The sequence below is a fragment of the Symphalangus syndactylus genome, chromosome 9, assembly GCF_028878055.3.
Source record: "Symphalangus syndactylus isolate Jambi chromosome 9, NHGRI_mSymSyn1-v2.1_pri, whole genome shotgun sequence".
NCBI lineage: Eukaryota > Metazoa > Chordata > Mammalia > Primates > Hylobatidae > Symphalangus > Symphalangus syndactylus.
In genome coordinates, this window is record NC_072431.2 from 10023452 (window position 1) to 10051286 (window position 27835).

Here is a 27835-nt window from a genome sequence, read left to right on the forward strand (position 1 = left end):
AGAGTCTTGGGAAACAAAAAAAAAAGGAACGAGAAAAAGGCAGGCTTTTGTGGGGTTTTGTGGTTGGGGTGGATACAGGATGATCTTAAGACCACCCATCTTGACCAGGTGCAGTGGCTCACACCTATAATCCCGGCACTTTGAGAGGGCAAGGTAGGTGGACTGCTTGAGCCCAAGAGTTCAAGACCAGCTTCAGCAACATGGCAAAACCCCATCTCTACAAAAAATACAAAACTTAGCTAGGTGTGGTGACACACGCCTGTAGTCCCAGCCACTCGGGAGGCTGAGGTGGGAGGATCACTTGAGCTCAGGAGGAGGAGGTAGCAGTGAGCCGAGATTATACCACTGTACTCCAGCCTGGGCTAAAGAGCAAGACCCTGTCTCCAAAAAGAAAAAGATCACATATCTCAACCTGACCCCTTCAAATGTAATGAAATTGCAGAAAGAGAAGTGATGTCAGAGAATAAATATTACCTTTCTCCACAACCAGAATAAGGTCTATATCCAGATAAGTAGCTCCTAATCAGTTATATTTTCAAGGGCAATTCTGATGTTTAGCCTGGAATCTTAAGGACTCTAGGTCTATTATAGGGGGCCCAATGATATGAGAAAGGCTAAAACAAGTCAGCAGAGACCAGGGACACAAAATGTGAGAAATATAAAACTCCAAAATTAATTGTAACCATTTTATAATTTTATAATTTTAAATAAGAATCCAAGAAATGACAAAATGGGCTAGAAAGAATTACCATGCCATCAAGGAAAGGTTAAGTAAAGAAGCACATGAGATGGCCATTAAGAAATCTTTTTTTTTTTTTTTTTAACAAGGTGATAGGGAGAAAAGAACATCCTTTATTCCTAACTAGCCTATCATGATCTAACCTTCTTGAATTTTTTTGAACATTAACATGATATGCAGAACTTTAAAATGGTTCCCCAAAGATGTCCTGCTCCAATCCCTAAAATTTGTGAATATAATAAGATATCACTCCCAAGATTATTTCATATAGTACAGTTAACCTTAAAGTAATGACATGATCTGGTGGAATTAATCTAATCAAACGAGCCTTTAAAAGCAGAGAGCTTTCTGGCCGGGTGCGGTGGCTCACGCCTATAATCCCAGCACTTTGGGAGGCCGAGGAAGGCAGATCACAAGGTCAAGAGATCGAGGCCATCCTGGCTAACACAGTGAAACCTCATCTCTACCGAAAATATAAAAAATTAGCCAGGTGTGGTGGCAGGCGCCTGTAGTCCCAGCTACTTGGGAGGCTGAGGCAGAATCACTTGAACCTGTAAGGCGGAGCTTGCAGTGAGCTGAGATCGCGCCACTGCACTCCAACCTGGGCGACAGGGCAAGACTCTGTCTCCAAAAAAAAAAAAAAAAGCAGAGCGCTTTCTGTGACTGATACAAAAAGAGGAAGTCTGAAAAATCCTATGAAGAGGAGCTCAACATGTTATTGCTGGCTTAAAAACAGAGGAGGGTTGCATGCAAAGAAATGTGAGTGGTGTTAAGGAGCTGAGCAAGGACCCTCACTGACAGCCAGCAAGGAAATGCAGACCTCAGTCTTTTTTATTTTTTATTTTTGAGAAGTTTGTCTCTGTCCTGGGCTCCTTGCCCACTGACCACTTGCTGTCCATCTACTGGCCGGATGTTCTGGCCTGAGTCAACCCTCTGTCTCACTCTGTCACCCAGGTTGGAATGCAATAGTGTGATCTCGACTCACTGCAACCTCCACTTCCTAGGTTCAAGCGATTCTCCTGCTTCAGCCTCCTGAGTAGCTGGGATTATAGGCACATGCCACCATGCCCAGCTAATTTTTGTATTTTTAATAGAGATGGGGTTTCATCGTGTTGTTTAGGCTGGTCTTGAACTCCTGACCTCAGGTGATCCGCCTGTCTCCAACTCCCAAAGTGCTGGGATTATAGGTGTGAGCAACCACGCCCAGCTGACCTCAGTCTTATAACCATAAGGAATTGAATTTGGCAAAGCCCAGCACTGCTATCACCTTGATTTTGGCCTTCTGAAACCACAGGCAGTGAACTGAGGTGAGCCATGCCAGACTTCTGACCTAAAGAACGCTAAGCCAAAAACTGTGGTTGCCTTAAGCTCCTACATTTGTGTTAAACTTTACACAGCAATGGAAAACTAATATATTTACTTTCTGTATTATCATTAGGTATAATGAGTTCCATAATATTAACTCCAGATACCTAAAGTAATGAGAATCTTTGTCTTAAAATGATGAATATTTTATATACTTCTTTAATCTTTATGACTCAGATTCTTTTAAAAAAATTATCCTTTTTTTTTTTTTTTTTTTTTTTTTTTTTTTTTTTTTTTTTTGAGATGGAGTCTCGCTCTGTCTCTAGGCTGGAGTGCAGTGGCTGAAGAGATTCTCCTGCCTCAGCCTCCTGAGTAGCTGGAACTACAGGCGCATGACGCCATGCCCGGCTAATTTTTGTATTTTTAGTAGAGACGGGGTTTCACCGTGTTGGCCAGAATGGTCTCAATCTCTTGACCTCGTGAGCCGCCCGCCTCAGCCTCCCAGAGTGCTGGGATTACAGGTGTGAGCCACCACAACCAGCCTTTTTTTTTTTTTTTTTTTTGAGATGGAGCCTCACTCTGTTTCTCAGGCTGGAGTGCAGTGGCACAATCTCAGCCCACTGCAACCTCCGCCTCCCAGGTTCATGTGATTCTCCTGCCTCAGCCTCCTAGGTAGCTGGGATTATAGGCATGTGCCACCATGTCTGGCTAATTTTTATATTTTGAGTAGATGCAGGGTTTTAACCATGTTCGCGGGCTGGTCTCAAACTCCTGACCTCAGGTGATCTACCTGCCTCCACCTCCCAAAGTGCTGGGATTACAGGCGTGAGCCACCACACCCAGCCATATATCATTACTATAAAAATTTTAGATTTTATATGGGACATTAGTGGTCACCTAGTCCACCCTTCCTGATTTTATAGACAAGGAAACAGAGACTAACAGAAATTAAGTAATTTGCTTAAGGACAAACAATGATGGGGACTAGAAATTTAACATAAGCATCTGACTACATCCAAAATTTCTGTCACCACCACAGCCATTATACCATCCATATCTTAATTATTGTGTTGTCTTTCTCTGACTGTTCTTAAACTTCATAAAATTGTTTTTCCAGTACAACCATCAGAAATTTGTGTAGTTTTCAGACTGTAGATCTCTCATGTTTTGCGGGATAATATATTGTTATGCATTATTCCTGTATTTTTCTTTTCTTTCTTTATTTTTTTTTTTGAGACAGCGTCTCGCTCTGTCACCCAGGCTGGAGTGCAATGGCGCAATCTCTGCTCACTGCAACCTCCGCCTCCCGGGTTCAAGCGATTCTCCTGCCTCAGCCTCCAGAGTAGCGAGATTACAGGCGCCTGCCACCACGCCTAACTAATTTTATTGTATTTTTAGTAGAGACAGGGTTTCACCATGTTGGCCAGGCTTGTTTTGAACTCCTGATCTCGTGATCCACCCGCCTCAGCCTCCCAAAGTGCTGGGATTACAGGTGTGAGCCACCACGACCAGCCTTATTCCTGTATTTTTCATGTGTACCTATTTCCTTATTTTACCTGATTGCATGGAAAATATATCATTTTCCCCTAAATGCATTACCTTACATTTGCCCATAATGAAGTTCTTCTGCCACTTTTCTGCCCACTCATACAGTCTTGTGCTGTTTTCACGAAGTTCATCCCTGTGATTTGGCATCTCACTACCCAGAAGTATGTAGTGTCATCTGTAAATTTGGAGAATTCACTGTGCACTCCCTCAAGAATATTTACAAACTGGTTAAATAAGACCATCCCCCAGCACCAATCCCTGGGACCCCACTTCTCCATTTAGAAAATGTTCATTCTTCTTTAAACTTTCTTTCTTTTCCTGCTTTTAAGCCCTTATTAATAATAGATATAGCAAACATTAGCAGATATTCACCTGGTTTCTTGTGAACTGTCTTGAGCAAATTTAGCAGCAGCTGGTAATATACGTTCAGCCATATCCTTTGTTGCAGATAAAATACGTTCTGGTTCCATAAATTCCAACACTTCTGATAAATGCTGGGCTGTACACCTTCTTACAGCAATGTGTAAATGGCTACAAGGAGAGATGATCAATTAAAACAGAGCTGTTATACAAACTGTTCTCCAAAGATCTATGGATCTATGGGTTGTTTTTATTTGTTTGTATTTTGGTTTTGTTTTTTGGGACAGGGTCTTGCTCTGTCACTGAGGCTGGAATGCAGTGATGCAATCATGGCTTACTGCAGCTTTGACCTCCTGGGTTCAAGTGATCCTCCTGCCTCAGCCTCCCAAGTAGCTGAGGCCACAGGCATGTGCCACCACACCCAGGTAATTTGATTTTACTTTTAGTACAGATGAGGTCTCACTATGTTGCCCAGGCTGGTCTCGAACTCCTGGACTCAAGAGATCTTCTCACCTTGGCCCCCCAAAGCGCTGGGATTACAGGTGTGAGCCACCACGTGAGGCTAAAGATCTATCTTAAAGTTAAATGATTTAACAGCTCCTCAACAATCATCCTGTGAGTCTAAAACGTCAAATTAGTTGCATTACTTATCCCTTCCCCAAAAGTTAAAAGCAAAACAAAAACATATCGTTATAGATCTATGAATGTAAATAACATTATTGGAATAACAATAGGGTAATGTTATTACAATAACTTTTATTGAGCTAAAAGTAGATCTACCATTTGATCTATCAATCCTACTACTTGGAATCTACCCAAACGAAAAGTCATTATGTGAAAAAGATACTTGCACATGTATGTTTATAGCAACAAAATTCAAAATTACAAAGATGTGGAACCAACCTAAGTGCCCATTGACTAATCAGTGGATAAAGAAAATGTTTTTTATATGTATGTGTATATAATATATATATATATATATATACACACACACCATGGAATACTACTCTGCCATTAAAATGAATTAAATAGTGTCTTTTGCAGCAACTTGGATGAAGCTGGAGGCCATTATTCTAATAATGGAGTGAAACACCAAAAACCATATGTTCTCAACTATAAGTGGCAGCTAAGTTATGAGTATGCAAAGTCATACAGGGTGATACATATAATGAACTTTATAAAATGAACTTTAGAGAAAGCAGGAGAGCAGGAGGGGGGCGAGGGATAAAAACTACACATTAGGTACAATGTACACTACTCAAGTGATGGGTGCACAAAAATCTCAGAATTCACTATTATACAATTCACCCATGTAACAAAAAACCACTTATACCCCAAAAGCTACTGAAATAAAAATTAATAAAAAAATAATAATTGTAAGGCTCCTAAAGCCAAATTGCCTAGATGATTTTGTGTGGCAGATATTTTGCTAGGTGCCCAAGGGACAAAAGAAGTATACATATTCTATGAGAAAAATAATAAAAACATTATTCTTGGCTGGGCGCGGTGGCTCACGCTTGTAATCCCAGCACTTTGGGAGGCCGAGGCGGGCGGATCATGAGGTCAGGAGATCGAGACCACGGTGAAACCCCATCTCTACTAAAAATACAAAAAATTAGCCGGGCGTGGTGGCGGGCGCCTGTAGTCCCAGCTACTCGGAGAGGCTGAGGCAGGAGAATGGCGTGAACCTGGGAGGCGGAGCTTGCAGTGAGCCGAGATTGCGCCACTGCACTCCAGCCTGGGCGACAGAGCGAGACTCCATCTCAAAAAAAAAAAAAAAAAAATTATTCTTTTCATATTCGGCATGTAGTATGTTTATCTCATAGGAACTTTTTAATAAATGTTTTTTGACTGATATACTACTAAGATTTGCTTGTTTCTTTTCTACACTCCCGATTGCAACATTTCATTTTTAGTTTAAAGACATTTCAAGGTTATTTTGAACATTACCTTTGTCCACCATTGATAAGAGAAACGACTGCACGTGCAGGAGTTACATTATTAACCATAGCTCTCAATGCTTTGTCAACATCTTCTCTTATAAATGTATTTGATTCACCAGCCTTGTGCAACAAAACTTTTACTGTGGTATCTAGCTCTTGATCCATGCTCTTTTTCAAATAAGTGAAAAGATCACTTAAACAGACCACAGCAGCACGAGAAACTCCAGAACGTAAATTTTTCACCTAAAAAAAATTCAAAATGTACATTTCGCCGATATTCTGCAAGAAAATCAGTAATAATAACTTGGAAAGGAATTTTACAATTTTTTATTTTTTATTTTTTTTATTTTTTTTTTTGAGATGGAGTCTCGCTCCGTCACCAGGCTGGAGTGCAGTGGTGTGATCTCGGCTCACTGCAACCTCCACTTCCCAGGTTCAAGCAATTCTCCTGCCTCAGCCTCCCGAGTAGCTGGGATTACAGGCATGTGCCACCATGCCCAGCTAATTTTTCTATTTTTAGTAGAGACGGGGTTTCACCATGTTGGTCAGGCTGGTCTTGATCTCCTGACCTTGTGATCCACCCGCCTCGGCCTCCCAAAGTGCTGGGATTACAGGCATGAGCCACCATGCCCGGCCTTTTTTTTTTTTTTTTTTTTTTGAGTTAGGGTCTCCCTCTGTCGACCAGGCTGGAGTGCAGTAGCGTGATTTTGGCTCACTGCAACCTCTGCCTCCCAGGTCCAAGCAATTCTCATGCCTCAGCCACCTGGGTAGCTTGGATTACAGGTGCACACCACCGTGCCTGGCTAATTTTTGTATTTTTAGTCAAAATGGGGTTTTGCCATGTTGGGCCGGCTGGTCTCAAACTCCTAGCTTCAAGTAACATATCTTAAACAGGGCGTGGTGGCTTACACCTATAATCCCAGCACTTTGGGAGGCCGAGGTGGGTGGATCACCTGAGCTCAGGAGTTTAAGACCAGCCTGGCCAATATGGATCAAACCCTGTCTCTACTCAAAATACAAAAATTAGCCAGGCATGGTGGTGTGTACCTGTAATCCCAGCTACTTCGGACACTGAGGCAGGAGAGTCTCTTGAACCTAGGAGGAGAAGGTTGCAGTGACCCGAGATCCCACCACTGCACTCCAGCCTGGGCAACAGAGCAAGACTCCGTTTCAAAAACAAACAAACAAAACCCCACATCTTAATATATTATCTTTTGTCCTAAGAATCAACATCTATTAAGTTTCTCTTAAGGTTGCAAATTAAGACATGGACTACTTTAATTAAATACAAGCCTTTTATAGCATATGGTACAGAGTTGTTTAAAAATTTTAAAGGTCAAATAAACATAGCATATTTATCCTTTGTTATTCTAACAATCCTTAACTCATCTGAAAAATGTTTACCTCTTGAACAACTGCAAAATTTGTTTCATGCAACTTTGTGTTCAGTATCTCAGAATGAAAAGCAGCTAAGCATCTAATAAAATTCAGTCCCTCAATTTTCTTCTCCCTATGGGAAAAAGAAATGACAAGATCATTCGTTAAATGGGACTCAACTGGAACAGGATCACAAATGTCTTATTTTCTGTGTATGGAATATTGCCAAGGAAGAGGTTCAGAAAGGTGAGAAAGGTTCAGAAGAAAAGTTTGAGTTTAGCAGAGGTTGGTTCATGAGGTTGAGAGAAAGAAGCCATCTCCATAACATAAAAGTGCAATGTGGGCTGGGTGTGGTAGCTCATGCCTGTAATACCAGCACTTTGGGAGGCCGAGGCAGGCGGATCAAGAGGTCAGAAGTTTGATACCAGCCAGGCCAACATGGTGAAATGCTGTCTCTACTAAAAATACAAAAATTAGCTGGGTGTGGTGGTGGACACCTGTAATCCCAGCTACTCGGGAGGCTGAGGCAGGAGAATCACTTGAACCAGGGAGGTGGAGGTTGCAGTGAGCCAAGATCACACCACTGCACTCCAGCCTGGATGACAAAGGAACACTCCGTCTCAAAGAGAAAAAAAAATAAAAGTGCAATGTGAAGCAGTAGGTGCTAATGTAGAAGCTGCAGCAAGTTATCCAGAAGATCTAGGTAAGGTAATAGATACAAGTAGCTACACGAAACAGCAGATATTCAATGTAAATGAAACAGCCTCCTATTAGAAGATGCCATCTAGGACTTTCAAAACCAGTATGATTCTTAGGTGCTAAATTTTCAGAATTGAAGTTATGTTAGCATGCATGAAAACAACATTAATCTCCTTGTACATCTCCATCAGAGCTCATGAGTGACCAGGTACACTGTGAATAAGCAGTAATATTTGCTGTGATTGCTAAAATTACCACAGCCAGCCACTGCCACCCTGATCAGTCAGCAGCCATCAACATCAAAGTAAGACCCTCCACTAGCCAAAAGATGACAACTCACTGAGGGTTCAGGTGATCAGTAGTATTTTTTAGCAATTAAGTATTTTTTAATTAAGGCACACTGATTTTTTAGGCATAATACTACTGTGCACTTTTATTAGATTACATTATAAACAAAACTTTTATATCTTTTAGATTTAAAAGATTATAATTATATTTACTTACACAATCTATAATTGTGTACCTTATACAATTATAATATAGATATAATTGTAGATTTGCGTATTTCTCCTTAAATTTCTATTAGTTGTTTTCTTCATGTATTCTGAAGCATTCACGCATGCTCTCTCTATATATATTTAAGTGTGTGTGTGTGTGTGTGTGTGTGTGTGTGTGTGTGTTAGGACTGATATGTCTTCTTGATGAATAGACCCTTTTATGATTTAACAATAGGCCTGGTTAGCTGATCCCTCATTATCTGTCCCTTGGTAATAAAGAGTTACAATTTTTGGTAAGAATTTAAAATTTTTTCCCTAGTGTGCTAGAGAGCTACCAAAGTGCTTTCTGTGAGGAAGTCCCACGGTCTGGTTTATATCTTAACAGTATCAACGGCTGTTATATGAGATGGAGTAATAATACAAGCATGGAAACCAGTGATGAAACTACAATAGCCATGTGGGAGATAATTACGGCATGAACTGGAGGGATGGCAGCAGAGATTGCAGTAGGTAATTGGTTTCAGGATATATTCTGAAAATATAAGAATTGATGGAATGTAAAGAAATGACAGGCCAGGTGCAGAGGCTCACGCCTATAATCCTAACACTTTGGGAGGCTGAGGTGGGTGGATTGCTTGAGCCCAGTATTTCAAGATCAGCTTGGGTGAAACTCTGTCTCTACAAACAATACAAAAATTAGCCAGGCATGGTAGTGTGCACCTGTAGTCACAGCTACTTGTGTGGCTGAAGTGGGAGGATCACCTGAACCCACAGAGGTCGAGGTTGCAGTAAGCTGTGATCGTGCCACTGCACTTCAGCCTGGGTGACACAGTGAGACTCTGTCTCAAACAAAGACAAAAAGAAGTCAACCCTTATTTGGAATGAACAACCAAATGTGTAAGGCAGGGCTATTAACTAAGACAGTGAACATTGAGGGAGAAGTATATTTCAGATTAGGAAGAGGGGAAATAAGAAGTTCTGTGTTAAGAATTTTTATCTCTTTGTTCTTGTGCTATATTAAGAATCAGTCTGTAGTTTTCCTGTCTTTGTATGGTTTTAGTATCAGAGTAATGGTGGCCTCAATCAATGAGATGAGAAGAACTCCATCTTATTCAATGTTGTAGAAGTATATGTAGAATTGGTATCTTCATAAAAATTTTGGGATAAACTATCAGAAACTGAAGGTTTCTTTGTGGAAACTTCTGTTTTGTTTTGTGTTGAGAGGGAGTCTTGCTCTGTTGCCCAGGCTGGAGTGCAGTGGCACGATCTCAGCTCACTGCAACCACCGCCTCCTGGGTTCATGTGATTCTCCTGCCTCAGCCTCCAGAGTAGCTGGGATTACAGGTGTGTGCCACCATGGCCAGCTAATTTTTGTATTTTTAGTAGAGATGAGGTTTCACGTTGGCCAGGTGGTCTCGAACTCCTGACCTCAAGTGATCTGCCCGCCTTGGCCTCCCAAAGTGCTAAGATTACAGGCGTGAGCCACCACTCCTGGCCTCTTTGTGGGAAAATTTAAATAAAAATTCAATTTCATGAATAGATGCTGGGTTATACAAGTTATTATTATTATTATTACTTTTTTGAGACAGAGTCTCGCTCTGTTGCCCAGGCTGGAGTGCAGTGGCACGATCTCAGCTCACTGCAACGTTCTCTTCCGGGTTCAAGCGATTCTTGTGCCTTAGCCTCCTGAATAGCTGGGATTACAGGAATGGGCCGCCACACCTGGCCAATTTTTGTATTTTTAGTAGAGATGGGGTTTCACCATGTTAGCCATGCTGGTCTTGAACTCCTGGCCTCAAGTGATCTGCCTGCCTTGGCCTCCCAAAGTGCTGGAATTACAGGCATGAGCCACCGTGCCCGGTCACAAGTTATCTATTTCTTTACGAATGAGTTTTGGTAGTTTGTGTCTTTCAAATAATTTGTCCATTTCACCTAAGTTGTTGAATTTTGGGGCATCATGCTGCTTATCATATTTCTATATTATCTGTTTAACAGCTGTATGATCAGTAGTGATATTTCTTCTCTCATTCTTGATGTTTGTAATTTTTCTCTTCTTTTTCTTGGTCAATCTGACTAGAGGCTTATCCATTTTATTGATCTTCTCCAAGAACCTGCTTTTGCTTTCATTGATTTTCTCTATGGTTTTCCACTGCAATGATTTCCACACAGATCTTTATTATTCCCTTTCTTTGCTTACTTTGGGCTTCATGTGCTCTTCTGTTTCTAGTTTCTTAAGGTGAAAGCTGATTTCCTTGATATAGAACTTTTCTTCTTTTCTAATATAGGTGTTATACTGTGACATATTCCTCTTTAATTTGGCTACATCCCACAAATTTTGATGTTTCATTCTAAATTTCATCAAATTCAAAATAGTTCGTAATTTTCCTTTTGATTTCTGATTTCTTCTTAGATCCATAGGTTACATATATGTGTGTTAGTTTCTAAATATTTGAGCATTTTCCAAATACCTGTCATTAATTTCCAATTTAATTCCAGAGAACAAAAGTTATAAAATCTGATTCCTTTTAAATTACTTGTTTTATAGCCCAGAATAAGGTCTTTCTTGGTAAATATATCTTGTGGACTTGAACAGAATGTGAATTCTGCTGCTGTAGGTGGAATGTGTTATAAATGTTAATTGGGTCACACTGATGGCAGTGGCAGCCCCTCTGGAGTGGCCGCTGTGAAGACACCAGCTGTGGCAGGGGAGGTGTGCTGGGACTGTGTGCTCCCTGGAGCCAGCGGGAGCCAGGAACAGGTGGGAGCCATGTCCATGTCTGAGTAGAAGGGGTAGGAGCCCTGACCTCCTGGGTGCAGCTGCAGCCACTCAGCCACAGCTGCAGACCTGGGCATTCCTGTGTTCTCAGGGGCCCTGGAAACCCCCCTGCCCCCACAGGCTCAGAAGTGCCTTCTCCCACTGCCTGGTTCTCCCCACTCCCAGCACAACCTCCAATTTTGGAGCAAAGTTGTGGCTGATCCTGGGTGCAGTCAGGACCTAGCTGGGTGTGCACACACTTGGGGTAGTGCTGACATGGTCCCCTCTGGACTTTGGGCTCCAACAAGCATGGGAAGGAAGCCCGGAGGGTGCTGAGGGCAGCTTGGTGTGGGCCTGCAGGCACCCCTCAGCACAAACAGCCTGGGCACTATGGACAGCAGGTTGATGGTGGCAGGGGGCAGACAGGCCCCTGGGCAGAAGGGGGCAGGTGAAGCCACACCTTCAAGCCAGGGACAGACTGAAGCTTGTGGGAGTGGGCTGCTAGTTCCACAGACTGGAGTGAGAACTTATGGTGCTTTTTCCAGGCCTGTCCACGGACCAATCAACATGCACTTCTTCCCCTCTGAAGCCCATAAAAATCCCGGACTCAGCCAGAGTCTGGAAGATGGGATGACCTGCCTGTGGAGAAAAGCTACACACTGTGGGTCTCCTCTCTGCTGAGAGCTGTACACTCATCAGCACAACCTGCCTGCAGATAGAAGCTACTCACTCTGGGTCTCTTCTCTGCTGAGGGCTGCAGAGACACCAAAATGATCTGCCTGCGGATAGGAGCTACCCACTCTGGGTCTCCTCTCCACTTAGGGCTGCACAGACATCAGCATGATCTGCCTGTGGATAGGAGCTACCCAATCTGGGTCTCCCCTCCACTGAGGGTTGCACAGATGTCAGGACAACTTGCCTGCAGAAAGGAGCTACCCACTTCAGGTCTTCTGAGAGGTATACTGTTGCTCAATAAAGCATCTCTTCACCTTGCTCCACAACTGGAGGTATGCTCCAGTTGTCCACATACCTAATTCTTCTTGGATTCAGGACAAGAATTCGGGACTGAAACATCTGTAACACAAACATGGATGAAACCTCCCCCAACCCCAATCACATTGCCACTGCTCATGACATTGTGGGCAACGAGAAGGTGAGAAGAAAGAAGGAGAAAAGAGCTGTGGCCCTATGGGGAACCCAGATTTAGGAGCTTCCCAAGCAAGGGCTGTGATACTCTCTTTGGGGTTCTGCAGTTGCTGGCATCTCCAAGCTTCTGGGTGCCACCACATTCCCTGGTGCCTGCAGTGGAAGCTGCTTGTGGGACATCTGGTCCAGCTGTAGCAGGGAGCCAGCAGCTGTGCCAGTGCATGGAGTTGCCTATCCTGCCACAGCCAGCATATGCCTGGCTGTGTGCAGTGGCCAGACTCCATGCTCATGCACCCCTCGCTGCTCTGTGCCTGGCTCTCCCTTTGTAGGCATGGGATCTAGGCTGGTAGCAAAAGCCAAGCACAGCCTGGGAGGCCAAGTGGGCGGAATGAGCCCAAGTGGGCCTGAGCAAAACTTGGGCAAAGGCGGCACTGGCCACAGAGGTTTCTGGCTGGCAAAGTAACACCTTAAGGATCCCATGACAAAATTAGTCAATACTGTTGTTCAGGCCAGGTGCAGTGACCTAAGCCTATAATCCCAACACTTTGGAAGGCTGAGGTGGATGGATTGCTTGAGCCCAGGTATTTTGAGACCAGCCTAAGTAACATAGAAAAACCCCATCTCTAATAAAAATACATACAAAAAAGTGTTGTCCAAATCTTCTACAACTTTACTTTTTTCTTTTTTCTTTTTTTTTTGAGATGGAGTCTCACTCTGTCATCCAGGCTGGGGTGCAGTGGTCTGATCTCAGCTCACTATAACCTCTGACTCCCGGGTTCAAGTGATTCTCCCATCTCAGCCTCCCCAGTAGCTGGGACTACAGGCATACCTGGCTCTTTTTTTTTTTTTTTTTTTGTATTTTACAGGCATGAGCCACCACACCTGGCCATCTGTACTGATTTTCCTTCAACTTGTTCTATTAATTAATGAGAGAGGATTATTGAAGTTCCAATTATAATTAGAGATTTATTTCTCCTTGCAGTTCTATTCGTTTTTGCTTAACGTCTTTTCAAGCAATATTATATGGTAAATAAACATCAGGACTGCCATGTCCTCTTGATGAATTAATCCCTTTATAACTATAAAATGACCCTCTTTATTCTAGATGTGGTAGACAGAATCCTAAGATGGCAGCCATAATTCCTACTCCTGATTTACACAGCCTGTATTACACCCTCTCCATGAATGTGTTGCAATATCACTTCCTGTGATTGATACGTGAATGTGTTGGGGTATCACACCCTGTGATCATATTAAGTGCGATGGCCAAAGAGATTTTCAGATTTAATTATGGTCCCTAATCAGTTGACTTCAAGTTAATCAAAAGGGAGATTATCCTGGGGAGGCTTTACCTCCCTTAAAAGAGATAAGCAGCAGCAGCAGAGATTCTCCTCCTGGCTTTGAAGAAGTAAGCTACATGTTGAGAGGATCTATATCTGTGTGTGTGGCACATCATAAGGACACAAGGTTGACCTCTAGAAGATGAGAGCGTCCCTGGCTGACAGCTAGCAAGATAATTGATAGGGTTTGGCTATGTCCCAGGATTCAGGAGGGAACCACAGGGAGGTAACTGAATCATAGGGCCGGTCTTTCCCGTGCTATTCTCATGATAGTGAATAAGTCTCACGAGATCTGATGGGTCTATCAGGGATTTCTGCTTTTTTTCATTTTCTCTTGCTGCCACCATGTAAGAAGTGCCTTTTGCCTCCCGCCATGATTCTGAGGCCTCCCCAGTCATGTGAACTATTAAATCCAATTAAACCTCTTCTTCTTTTCCTCTTGGATATGTCTTTATCAGCAGCATGAAAACGGACTAATACAAAAATGAAAACCACAGTTGCACATCTACAAAGAAGACAATTCTTCCAAACAATGAGCTTCTAAGAAAATTGAAAGATGAGATCACATCCCTGGCTGATACTTTGATTTCAGCCTAGTGGTATTTTGAGCAAAGAGTTGAGTTAACTTATATCTGATCTCTTGACCCAGAAAACTGAGAGTTAATCAATTTGAATCCATTGAGTTTGTGGCAATTTGTTACATAACAATATAAAATAAATACTCTCATTAATATTATTTGCTTTGAAATATAGTTTGATATTAATATAGCCATGTAATCTATCTTTTGATTAGTGTTAGCATGGTATACATCTTTTTGCATCTCTACTTTTAACTTATTTATACCTATATATTTAAACGGAATTTCTTTTTTTTTTTTTTTTTTTTTGAGATGGAGTCTCGCTCTGTTGCCCAGGCTGGAGTGCAGTGGCGCAATCTCGGCTCACTGCAAGCTCCGCCTCCCAGGTTCACGCCATTCTCCTGCCTCAGCCTCTCCGAGTAGCTGGGACTACAGGCGCCCGCCACCACGCCCGGCTAATTTTTTGTATTTTTAGTAGAGACGGGGTTTCACCGTGGTCTAGATCTCCTGACCTCGTGATCCGCCCGCCTTGGCCTCCCAAAGTGCTGGGATTACAAGCGTGAGCCACCACGCCCAGCCTCAGAATTTCTTATAGGTAGCATATAGTTGGGTCTTGCTTTTTAATCTAATCTCACTAGGGTGTTTAGTTCATCTACATTTAGTGTGATTACATGATTAGGTTTAAGTCCATCATCTTGCTGTTTGTTTTCTATTTGTCCCATCTTTTCTTTATAATTATTTTTATAGTTACATTTTATCTCCTTTGCTGCCTTGGTAAAGCAATACTCCCATGTCTTCCCTTTGGGCCTTTGTATCAAAATGTCAGATATTTTGCTTCTTTCAAACCTTTTTTTTTTTTTAAGAGACAAGGTCTTGCTCTGTTGCTCAGGCTGGAGTGTAGCGGCACAATCACAGCTCACTGCAGCCTCGAACCCCTGGATTCAGGTGATCCTTCTGCCTCAGCCTCCTGAATGCCTGGGACTACAGAAACACATCACCGCATCCAGATTTTAAATTTTTTTTCTTATTTATTTATTTATTTTTTTTCTAGAGATGAGGTCTTGCTATATTGCAAAGGCTGGTCTTGAACTTCTGGGCTCAAGCAATCCTCCTGGCTCGGCCTCATAAAGTGCTGGGATTACAAGAGTGAGCCACCATGCCCGGTCCACTACTTTTATTTTTGAAAGATATTTTCATTGGATATAGAATTCTAGATTGACAGTTTGTTTTTCCTTTCAGTACTCTAAAGATCTCACTGAACTGTTTTTTTGGTTTGCAGTGTATTTGATGAGTAGTCTGATCTTTGTGTCTTGCCCCTAGCTATTTTTAAGATTTTCTCCATCCCTAATTTTAGGCCTTTTGATTATACCTCCTTTGAAATATTTCTTTTCATGTTTCTTGCGTTTGGTGTTTATTGAACTTCTTACATCTTTGGGTTTATAGTTTTCATCCAATTTGAACAAATTTTGTCCATTTTTTTCTGCAAATATTCTTTTCTGTCTCCTTCTCTGTCTGGTAACTCCAGTTACACATAACTTGAAGTTGTCCCACAAATGACAGATTTTTTGGACTTTTTTTTCAGTCTTGTTTCTCTCATTGTTTCATTTTGATTTTTTTTTTTTACTTGAGACAGAGTCTCACCCTGTTGCCCAGGCTGGGGTGCAGTGGTATGATCTCAGCTCACTGCAACCTCCGCCTCCTGGGTTTAAGCGATTCTCCTGCCCTAGTCGCCCCCGTAGCTGGGACTACAGGTGTGCATCACCACACCCAGCTAATTTTTGCATTTTTGGTAGACACAGGATTTTGCCTTATTGGCCAGGCTTCATTGTTTTATTTTGAATAGTTACAATGGTTACGTCTTCAACTTCACTAATCTATTCTTCTGGAATGTCTAACCTATTAATCTCATCCGGTGTATTTCCTATCTTAGACATTATAGCTTTCATCTGTAGACATTAGTTTTGGGGTTCTTATATATATTATATCTCTTTACTTGCTCAACCTTTCCTCCAGCCTCTTTAATGCATGCAGTAGTTACAGTTGCAATGTCTTTGTCTACTAATTCTATCACCTGTGTCATTTTTGCATTGGTTTCACTTGTTGGCTTTTTCTCTTTTCACTATTGGTTGTACTTTCCTGCTTCTCTGCATGCCTGGTAATTTCACCTTAGCTATTTTTGTATTCCTATAAATATTCTTCAGCTTTATTCTGGGATATAGTTATCTGAAAATGTATTTCAAATAAGGATCAAACGTTTGATCCTCTTAGGCCTTGCTTTTAAACTTCATTAGGTGGGAACCAAACTAACATTCAGTCTATGGTTTATTTTACTACACTATGAAGCAAAACTCTGTGAGTATTCTACCCAATGCCCTGTGAATTATGAACTTTTCCAATCTGCTGGTGGGAACAGGAAGTATTATTAACATTGTATATGCTCCTGACATTGTTCCTTGTAACTTTTTTGAGTGGTTCTTGTTCTGGCCTCAGGAAATGTATTTACATGCATGCCCCGACCAGCTGTCTGCTAAACATTTGAGTAAAATCCTCTTACGATCTCTGGAGCTCTCTGTGGAGCTCTATCTGGCATTCTGTCCTGCAAAGTCTAGTTACCATGGCCTCCTCAAACTCTCAGTACCATGTCCATCTCTGATGCTATCTGCCTGTTTTCCCTTTAGCTGCAACCGGAAACTCTCTCCAGAAAGCAAGCTGGGTAATTGTAGGGCTCACCTGGTTTGTTTCCTGTCTCTCAGAGATCAACATATTTCCATAGGCTGGTGAACAGTATCTTGAAAACTATTGTTTTTTGTTGCTGTTGTTTCTTTGTTTTTGAGATGGAGTCTCACTCTGTCACCCAGGTTGAAGTGCAGTGACACGATCTCGGTTCACTGCAACCTCTGCCTCCCAGGTTCAAGCGATTCTTGTGCCTCAGCCTCCCAAGTGGCTGGTACTATAGATGTGCGCCACCATGCACCAGCTGATTTTTTGCGTTTTTTAGTACAGACAAGGTTTTACCACGTTGGCCAGGCTGGTCTCGAACTCCTGACCTCAAGTCATCTGGCCTCCCAAAGTGCTGAGATTACAGGTGTGAGCCACTGTGCCCGGCCCTTGAAAACTATTGTTTCATATATTTTGTATAATTTTGTTAGATCTTTCACGTTATGAGGGCAAATATAGTCCTCTTAATCCATGTTGGCAGGAAGAAGTTCAGGATTTCTTTTCTGGATATGTTAAATTTAAGATGTCTACTGGCATCTAAGTAAAAGGGCCAAGTTGGGCTGTTGGATTACTTCTTTTTGAGTCTAGAGCTCAAAATGATACCAGGGATACAGATATACATTTTTGAAAAATCAGAGTTTAGATGGAATTTAAAGCTGTGAGACTGAATGAAATAATTTAAGAAGGGATTGGCAAACTATGGCTCATGGGCCAAATGTGGGTCCATCAGATTTTTTTAATGAGTAAAGTCTTCATATAATGTTTTATAAGTAAAGTTTTATAGAAACACAGCTATGCCCATTTGTTTAGATACTGTTTTAAGGCTGCTTTTGCGCGAGTTCAGTGTTTGCAACAAAGGCATATACCCTGCAAAGTCTAAAACACCTATTACCTGGATCTTTACAGAAAAAGATTGCCAGAAAGACTGCCCTTGAGCTACAAAATGAATGTAGAAAGAGAATGCCAGTGGATTAAATTCTGCAGAACTTCTATTTTTTTTTTTTTTTTTTTTTTTTTTTTTTGAGACAGAGTTTCACTCTGTTGCCCAGGCTGGAGTGCAGTTGCCCAATCTCGGCTCACTGCAACCTCCACCTCCCGGGTTCAAGCAATTCTCCTGCCTCAGTCTCCCAAGTAGCTGGGACTGCAGGCACCCGCCACCACGCCTGGCTAATTTTTTTTGTATTTTTAGTAGAGATGGGGTTTCACTATGTTGGCCAGGCTAGTCTTGAACTCCTGACCCTGTGATCTGCCCACCTCGGCCTCCCAAAGTGCTGGGATTACAGGTGTGAGCCACTGCGCCCAGCCTGGAGGTTTTTAAAAAATAAGAGATATTATGGCATATTTTAAAGTTGATGAATATGCTCTAGAACAGAGGCAAAACTGATGAAGAGGTATAAGATGGGTACAATGAGAGATAGTGAAGGAACAAGGGAGGAAATGGCACAAAGGCAGTAAGTGGACACTCCCACTGAAACACGTGGGATGCACATTGCCACTGTCTTTTGTCTCCCTTGAGTTATTGGCTGGGCTGGTTGGGTGGCTGCTATCACTACAACAAGAGCAGGTAAGTATTTCCAGGACTATTAATAATTATATTTCACAGAGAAATACTTTGAGAAATGGTGAAATTTGTATCCCATTACCAAAGGGTTTACATAATCCATTATAAAGCTAAATTATATGTTTATGGCATGTAAGTTATAATACAACTGGTAATAAAGTACTATTAGGGCCAGAGTTCAGCTACATTAATAAGCTGAAAAGACTCTGATGCCTAAGAACTAAATAATCGTTTCTAAGATTATTTTAATAGAAAATCTGTTTCAAGATTTTTAATTAAATATTTACAGAAAGCTTTTGAACTCTGCTTAGTTTTAAGTTAAGGATGGTGAACTTACCAATCCTCATCAGCCAAAAGCCTCAGGGCTTCTGTCAGTGCTATTTCTGGCTTAAAGAATGGCCGTAGTTCTGATAGATCCATTATTTCTGGACTATGAGTGACAGAAGGCATCCTTTCTTTATACTGTGAAATGGCTCCAGTAGATGTTTCACCTAAAACAAAATATATTAAATAAACTATGAGAGAACCTTTTTTTAAAAATTTTTATCTTTTTGAGACGGAGTCTTGCTCTGTTTCCCAGGCTAGGGTGCAGTAGTACAATCTCAGCTCACTGCAACCTCCACTTCCTGGTTCAAGCAATTCTCCTGCCTCAACCTCACAAGTAGCTGGGACTATAGGTGTGCGCCACAACGCCCGGCTAATTTTTGTATTTTTAGTAGAGACAGGGTTTCACCATGTTGGTCAAGCTGGTTTTGAACTCCTGACCTCAAGCAATCCATCCGCCTCAGCCTCCCGAAGTGCTGGGATTACAGGCGTGAGCCACCGTGCCTGGCCAAGAGTACTTCATACAAAGGATACAAACATTATTCTGACTACAGTTGTGATGAATATTTATTGTGGAAACTTAGTACTATTGGTTTAGTCTTGAGGAAAATTACAGTACCCAGAAACCAAAACTATTGAAAACTTTACTTTTTATATGCAAAACTATTGAAAACTTTACTTTCTATATGCAAATTTATTAACAAATTATATTTAATAAAAATACAAGTAATTTTTCAGTCATGAGTCATAACAAAGTCTAGCTTTATTTTAACAGCTAAAAGCAAAAGAAGCAGTACGATCCCATTTTGTAAAAATGTAGATATATACCTGTTTTATAACTGAGAAGTGAAGATGAAGGCTCATGGCACCTGTATGTAGAATTCTAGTTGATTTTCTCTATTGATATAGAATTAGTGGCCTATTACAAATTCTAAGACCATGTGTAGTAATAAGAATGATGTTTCTTCTATAATAAGACATTGACCAAGCATCTTCCAGATGTAAGGCACTGTACTATAAGTTGAGAAAACAAATCATCCTCTTTGAGTGCTCAGGATAATATCCTTGAGAGCACTGTATAATGCGAGACATATGCAGTGGATATATTAAAAAGAAAAGGGTCAAACAGAATGGGCTTTTATAAGTAGGTGAAGATTTACTTAATATTTTTCCATATTGAGATATTTTTAGAAAGGAAATATTAGTCACTAGAAACTATCATCAAAAATTATTTATTAACCATGTTATCTGTGACAAAATGTTACCTGAAATCACAAATATAAGAAATTTCACTTGATGTTGCATACTAATTACATATTCAGAGTTGGTCATTTAAAATCCAAAGGCAACAAGGTGTTAATGATATTAGCTAGCATTTATTAAATACTATACACCAGACCTTGGGAAAAAAGCTTTGCAAACTTTACCGCATTTAATTATCTCAACAAAGCTGAGGTAGGCATTCTAACTATCTTTATTTTGCAGCTGAGAAAATAATTGTGTTTTACAGACACTAAGAAATTTAATTAAAGTTCCATTGCTAATGAGTGGGAGAGGCAGGACTTAGATCTACGGCCACCATTACCTATGATCTTATATAAAGAGGCATAAGACAGAATCTCTGCTTTCAAAAAATTCATCACATATCTAACAAAAAATGTAAAAAGGTAAAATATGATGCCTTAATTTACTATAGTGATAAATCAGTACCAGTTTTTGTTATGTGAGGAAGATGATATACCAATTAAAGAATATAATAGACCCCTTTCACTTTTTTTTTTGATGGTTCAGATGGACCCTCATTAGGCTTCATATCTAAGACTAACACGTATACATAAAATCCTCCAGCTCTGGAATATCCCAATCCTGAAAGAATAGCAAATAAAAAAATAGCACTATTATCATTTATTATCTTCCCTGGTATTGTGCTAAGTCCGTCATTTATACTATCTAATTTAATTCATTCAACAACCCTATGTAGTAATTATTAGTAGTACATTACAGATGAAGAAACCAATGTGGAAGTTTTAAGTATTCCCTTAATATATCTAATCTATTCCCACGCTCATGAAACAATAACTCATTAGAAAGAGATATAGATAAACACCAAATTTTCAACCTTGAGATTATAACAATATGAAGTACTATCACCTATCTTTATTTTGTTTTTACCTGAAGAATGTTATTTTGAAAAAGGAGGTGTACAGAATATCAGTTGAAAGTAGTGATGCTCAAATGAAGTTTTTTTTTTTTTTTTAAATTCCACTGTTGGCTGGGCGTGGTGGCTCACACCTGTAATCCCAGCATTCTGGGAGGCTGAGGTGAGCGGATCACGAGGTCAGGAGTTCAAGACCAGCCTGTCCAACATGGTGAAACCCCGTCTCTACTAAAAATACAAAAATTAGCCTGGCATGGTGGTGCACACCTGTAGTCCCAGCTACTCGGGAAGCTGAGGCAGAAGAATCACGTGAACCCAAGAGGTGGAGGTTGCAGTGAGCCAAGATCGCACCGCTGCACTCCAGCCTGGGCGACAGAGCAAGACTCTATCTCAAAAAAAAAAACCCAACAAAAAACAACAAAAAAAAACTGCCACTATGTTGCAGACTGATACTTTTATAAAGTACAATAAAAGTGTTGTGGCACTGTCAAATTGTTAAAATAGTTTCTAGAAGCTAAATATTGTCTGTATGTATGTTATCATAGATGAGTAATAAACAGTTCACACAGTCTATGAAACAGACTTTGAGTAGCAGTGATCTAACTGATAGAAAGTTTCTTAACTGGAGACATATCTAATTAGAATTTAGCTATTAAAAATTATTTCTGCTAATATGTTCATAACCATAAACAGAGCTAGACAACTATACTTTGAGCTGATCAACATAATAATTGTGTAAGCATATTCTTATTTTCAAATAATATAAGGGGGACTTCAAAGCCGTACTCTCCTTATACTTCTCAGAAACCTAATCTTTAAAGCCTACATTGTAGGCAAAAATCACAAAATTAGTTGATCCATCAAGAATTAATGCCCACATCGAGACCACGGTGAAACCCCGTCTCTACTAAAAATACAAAAAAAAAAATTAGCCGGGCGTGGTGGTGGGCGCCTGTAGTCCCAACTACTCGGAGAGGCTGAGGCAGGAGAATGGCATGAACCCGGGAGGCGGAGCTTGCAGTGAGCTGAGATTGCGCCACTGCACTCCAGCCTGGGTGACAGAGAAAGACTCCGTCTCAAAAAAAAAAAAAAAAGAATTAATGCCCACAAATTTATGATTTATTACTATTTGTAATATTTGTACTTCTATTTCTACTCTTCACACTGGCTAAGTTAGGCAGGAAGTTTCGTGGGTTTTTCTCTCCCTGCATTTTATGATAATAACAAATAGTGAATTCTCTGAGAATGCTAAGAGGCTTAAATTTCACAAACACCTACATTTAATGGGTTTTAGGGACATCTTCAGCCACAGTTGTACAGGCTAACACCTCTCATCAGGCATACTCTCAACAATGATTAGCTTTGAAAACACAGTTTTCTCCACTTGTTGCATTGTAAGGGAAATAAAAGCTAGGAAAAACCTCAGACATTAATTTAGGTTAAATCTTTTTTATTTTTACCTTCAAGAGTAGTATATTATCTATTAAATTTAGAGTATTTTTTGTAACCTTCTTGAGTATTTTGTTGCTATCTAGACTTCAGATACAACATAAATTTAACAGTGTTTATTATATTTCAGTTTATTTCTTAATATTTAACAAAACAGTAGTTAAGCAATAATACTTAAAGTTTATTATAGTTCACATGATTTTCCATTTCAACCTCTGATTTTTCCTGGTTGCTACTATACCTAACATGTATTCAGTATTTTAAAAAACAACACCAGGAAACATAGAGCCTACTCTTGACCAAGCACAAAACATAGTAGGTACTCAAGGATAGACTGAATAAATGACAAATGCAATGGCCTTTTTGGATCATGATGTAATATAAACCAGTTTCACCATCTCAGTTATCTGCTATAAAATGGGATACCACTCCTCAGCAAAACAGGAATATTTCCAGGGAGTATAGAAGAGATCCTTGAGATAATCTGGACCTTTGAGATGATTAAGATATTCACAGGGGCAGAAAACTGAGGCCTGCTTCCAGGTCACAAAGCTAATTAAAGGCAGAACTTGCAAATTTCGGTGTTATATAAGATACTTCATTCTTAGTCGTATATTACCCTCAGTGAAACCTCATTTCACCAGCTTTAGGCTATTACTAGAAAAAAAATACCAAAACTTAAATTCCACTTACTTTCAGATGCCATTTTCTCAGTTCCTGTATGTCTCATTCGTTCCCAGGAATTCTTTTCCTTCTTTTCACAATCTTTATTGTGAAACAGTTCTTTCTCTTCTTTTCTCTTTTGTCTCATCTTGTTATAAGTAGATTTAGAGATAGAAACTTTAGCCTGCATGAAAAAGTTGAAAATCTGAAAATATTCAGGGAGTTTGATATTTAAAATATCTTCGTCTCAGATAACTAATTTGTGTCTAAGGATATTAGTCTGTCACTACTTAAGTGTATTCTAGAAAACAGAATATATGTATACATATATATTTATATATAGTACATGTAAAATATGAAGTACACGGAAAATACAAAGTATATTACATACTTTATCCCCAGGATAAGAATGCCTTTATTAAGTGGGAAGGACGAATAATCTACTATTTAAATGATTAAGAATCAAAATTTTTTTTTTTCTTTGAGACAGTTTCACTGTATTGCCCAGGCTGGAGTACAGTGGCGCAATCATGGCTTACTGCAGCTCAAGTCCGACCGTCCGAGCTCAAGTGATCCTCCTACCTCAGCCTCCCAAGTAGCTGGGCCCATAGGCATGCATGGCTGTAGCTACATTTTTGTATTTTTCCTAGAGAAAATAGGCTCTCTACTTTCTCTGGCTAATTTTTGTATTTTTCCTGGCTAATTTTTGTATTTTTCCTAGAGACAGGGCTTTGCCACATTGCCAAGGCTCAAAATTTCAACTGTACTAAGATTTTTTAAATTTTAATTGAAATACTTTCACCACCCCACATCTGATATACACAAAACAATGACATACTGTAAGCTTAAATTTATTCTAATAATTAGCAAATAACCTTACATCTTTTTCATTCTCAACATCAAGATATGATGAAATATTTTGCTGGACTGATCTTCCATAAATCCCTGATGGTGGTTCAATACTTTGTTTAATTGAAAATGTATCCCCATTTTCCACAGAAGATATCACTGATTGGCTGCAGGTTGCTGGTGCTGAACTTAAACTTCCAAATACGCCTGAAATCAACCAACCACCAAAATAATCATTAACTAATTATGTGATGGTACTCTAGATAACAAAGTTTAAGGCAAGGCTGTTGCCTTCAGGAATCAAACAACAGTTAGTAAGAAAAACATGCTTAATAATTATAAAATATAAAAACAAATACCCTAATAGGGCATTAATATAAGAGGTGGCAGAAGGCAGTTCATGATAATAAGTGAGAGCTGCATATTATAAGTGGTAAGCACACATAAAGAAAAGGTTGCTGTGAGCTGTTCTTTGTTTGTTTGTTTGCTTGTTTTGAGACAGTCTCTCTCTGTCACCCAGGCTGGAGTGCAATGGCACAATCTCGGCTCATTGCAACCTCCACCTCCCAAGCTGAAGCAATTTTCCCACCTCAGCCTCCTGAGTAGCTAGGACTACAAACGCATAGCACCAGGCCTGCCTGATTTTTTGTATTTTTTTTTTTTTTGGTAGAGATGGGGTTTTGCCATGTTGTCCAGGCTGGTCTTGAACTCTTGAGTTCAAGTGATCTGTCCGCCTGGGCCTCCCTCCCAAAGTATGGGATTACAGGAGTGAGCCACTGTGCCCGGCAGAGCTGGGTGTTTAAGATGGTTTCAAGGAGCAAGGATTTGAGCTGGGATTTGAAGACAGGAAGGACCTGTATAAAGTAAAGAAGGAGAGGGGGAAATCTATGAGATGGGGATGTTTACATGCAGAGTTGAACGTTTCTAAAGCTTTTATGTGGAGTGAATAAATGAGCTTGGATGGGCAAATAAAGGAATAACAGAAAATAAGTTTACAAGAGTAAGCTGTAGCCAGACTGAGGAGGGTTTTAAAATAACCGAATGAGACTATCAAGCAAAGAAGTTAGGGCAAATTTTTCAAAACGTTTATTCTATTTCATTATATTGAACAAAAATAAGATGCATACCCTCAATGTATATTACCACATTCTAGTTTTCAATTAAAGTAGAAAATAGCTTTAAAGGATACTTGCAATAATTTTGTTCAAGGTCCCTTAGCCCCCTTAAAATATATAACAGGAGTTTAATTTTCACTTGTCTAGATCTTGTATGGGAGATAATTAATTTATATTGATTATTAAGCTGATAAATAAGGGCTATTTGAATTTAAACTATGCTAAAACTAAGCTATCCTAAAACTGTCTTAGAAGTACCTAAACTGCAGCTGTCACATAATACATCTCTCTGAAAATTAATGACATGAATTTACTATAGTTTCATTAGAAGATAGAAATGTGAAGGTAAGTATTCAATTCTACTTATTTTAATGAAGACATTGTAATACATTTTTAAAAAGAAGTTCCACTCAACACTTGAATCACATTCTTTACTATTCCTTATTGATAGGCTTTGCTTCTATATGATGAATATATATAATTAAGCAAAATAACTTTGAAATACCTTTTCCAACAACTACTACTGAGTCTTCTGATAAAGTCTTTGTGGTTGTGAAGTCAAAACTGGAAATTTGCTGTGGATTTGATGATGACCCTGTAAATCCCCAAAAAAAAAACAAAACAAATACTTAAAAATATTTGCTTATTATGTAGTATCTTAGGATATTGTAACATGGTCTTTTAAAACTGAAAATTTATTTCATACAAAGAATTTACAATTTATTCACACATGTTCATTAAGTCATTATAAATGTTTGTAACTGCAATACTAGAATGGACTAGGCACTTAAACCTTCCTTTCCTTTTTTTTTTTTTTTTTGAGATGGAGTCTCACTCTGTCGCCCAGGCTGGAGTGCAGTGGTGTGATCTTGGCTCACTGCTACCTCCATCTCCTGGGTTCAAGAGATTCTCCTGCTTCAGCTTCCTGAGTAGCTGGGATTACAGGTATGCACCACCACGCTCAGCTAAGTTTTGTATTTTTAGTAGACATGGGGTTTCACCACTTTGGTCAGGCTGGTCTTGAACTCCTGACCTCATGATCCGCCCGCCTTAGCCTCCCAAAGTGCTGGTATTACAGGCGTGAGCCACCATGCCCGGCCCCTTCCTTTCCTTAAGGAGTTTACATGTCAGGGTGAGGCGTGAGAGGCATACAAGCGACTTATCACAGCATGATAATCAGGCAACAAAAGGGTCATCAAAAAGGAAATCCTCTGACATCAGAAAACAGACCAGGTCAATGTCACAGCAATCTGTACTTTTCTATGTTAACTTTTATCTTAGTTTCTGATTCTTTATTTACAATCCTACTAGACTGTAAGTTCCATGGGGATAAGATCTATGTCTAGTTTTGATGATTATTCTTTCCCGGAGCCTAATATAGTGTTTGGCACATACCGGGCATTCCATAAATATATGTTAAATGAATGTATCAAGGCAAAAAAAGAAAAGAGAAATATGTATTGCTTTAGGTTTTATGAAAGAAAAGCAGTTAAACAGTGGTAAAGTCAATCAATTAATTGATTTTTAAAAATTAAGCAGCAGATAGATTGTTTTGTCAACTGCTAATGCTAATAGTAACCCGGCTTTATGTGAAAATGGCAAAGATTAAAGAAAGAAATCCATGTAAGTGACCATTATTCATGTATTTCTTCTTTAGTATGGAATCAAAATTAGTACACACATCAACTAACAGAAACATGGGTTAGCCCCAAAATGTGTTCTGTGACAAAGAGAAAAAATCTCAGTAAATGGAATAATTTGCTCAACAGTCCACATAAACATAAAATCTATACATAAACTATCAAGAGACGAATGATTAGACAAATCTCATCAGAAAAAAATATAAAAGACATGTTATCTCCAATGAGTTTAACTTCATTTATAAGAGAAGTTGTCATTAATCATTTTTAATATATTTTTATGTTTTACACTATATATATAGAAATGTTCAAAGAAATATTGTTCATTAAGTCTCAATTCTAAAATATATAGAAAATATGTTTAAAGGCTTCTTCACACACAAATATCATTACATATTTTTTCTTTGTTATAATACTTCCATCTAATTCAAATACAGAAAGAGTAAACAGTAAATCATGGAATCTAGTTTGCTAATACTTCAAGCACCCTCCACTTTCTCAAGTTATTAATTGAGACAGCAGACATGATATAGACCATTACAACTAGGAAAGGGCACCTAGGTCCTTCACATACAAACTAAGAAAACTAGTATTAAAAGTGCGAGAGCATAGTGCATGAAGAGAAAAATAGTAAGAGGTAATATAAAAAGAAATTAAGCTGATGCAAGATTATTAAGGGTCTTTTTTTTTTTTTTTTTTTTTTTTTTTTTTTGAGAGGGAGTCTCACTCTGTCACCCAGGCTGGAGTGCAGTGGCGCAATCTCGGCTCACTGCAAGCTCCGCCTCCCGGGTTCACGCCATTCTCCTGCCTCAGCCTCTCCGAGTAGCTGGGACTACAGGCGCCCGCCACCACGCCCGGCTAATTTTTTGTATTTTTAGTAGAGACGGGGTTTCACCGTGGTCTCGATCTCCTGACCTCGTGATCCGCCCGCCTCGGCCTCCCAAAGTGCTGGGATTACAAGCGTGAGCCACCGCGCCCAGCCGGGTCTTAAAAGTTATGCTATGGGGCCAGGCATGGTGGCTCATGCCTGTAATCCCAGCACTTTGGGGGGCCGAGGTGGGCAGATTACCT

At 39.9% G+C, this 27835-nt stretch overlaps 1 protein-coding gene across 7 annotated transcripts in view; it reads right to left on the bottom strand.

The window, feature by feature from the left end:
- TOGARAM1 (TOG array regulator of axonemal microtubules 1) overlaps window positions 1–27835 on the bottom strand; it is a 106094-nt gene that overhangs the window by 27722 nt on the left and 50537 nt on the right. For 3 of the 7 annotated variants that reach the window (XM_055291441.2, XM_055291442.2, XM_063609264.1), the window contains 7 exons: window positions 25630–25719; window positions 24041–24216; window positions 23191–23344; window positions 18904–19057; window positions 7300–7405; window positions 5903–6138; window positions 3965–4123 (listed from right to left, as the gene is read on the bottom strand). In XM_055291441.2, the coding sequence (XP_055147416.1) occupies window positions 3965–4123; window positions 5903–6138; window positions 7300–7405; window positions 18904–19057; window positions 23191–23344; window positions 24041–24216; window positions 25630–25719 (1075 nt within the window). Of the gene's footprint in view, window positions 1–3643; window positions 3768–3964; window positions 4124–5902; window positions 6139–7299; window positions 7406–18903; window positions 19058–23190; window positions 23345–24040; window positions 24217–25629; window positions 25720–27835 lie in introns of those variants that run through there. The other 4 variants (XM_055291444.2, XM_063609263.1, XM_055291446.2 and 1 more) reach the window with 3 other exon arrangements.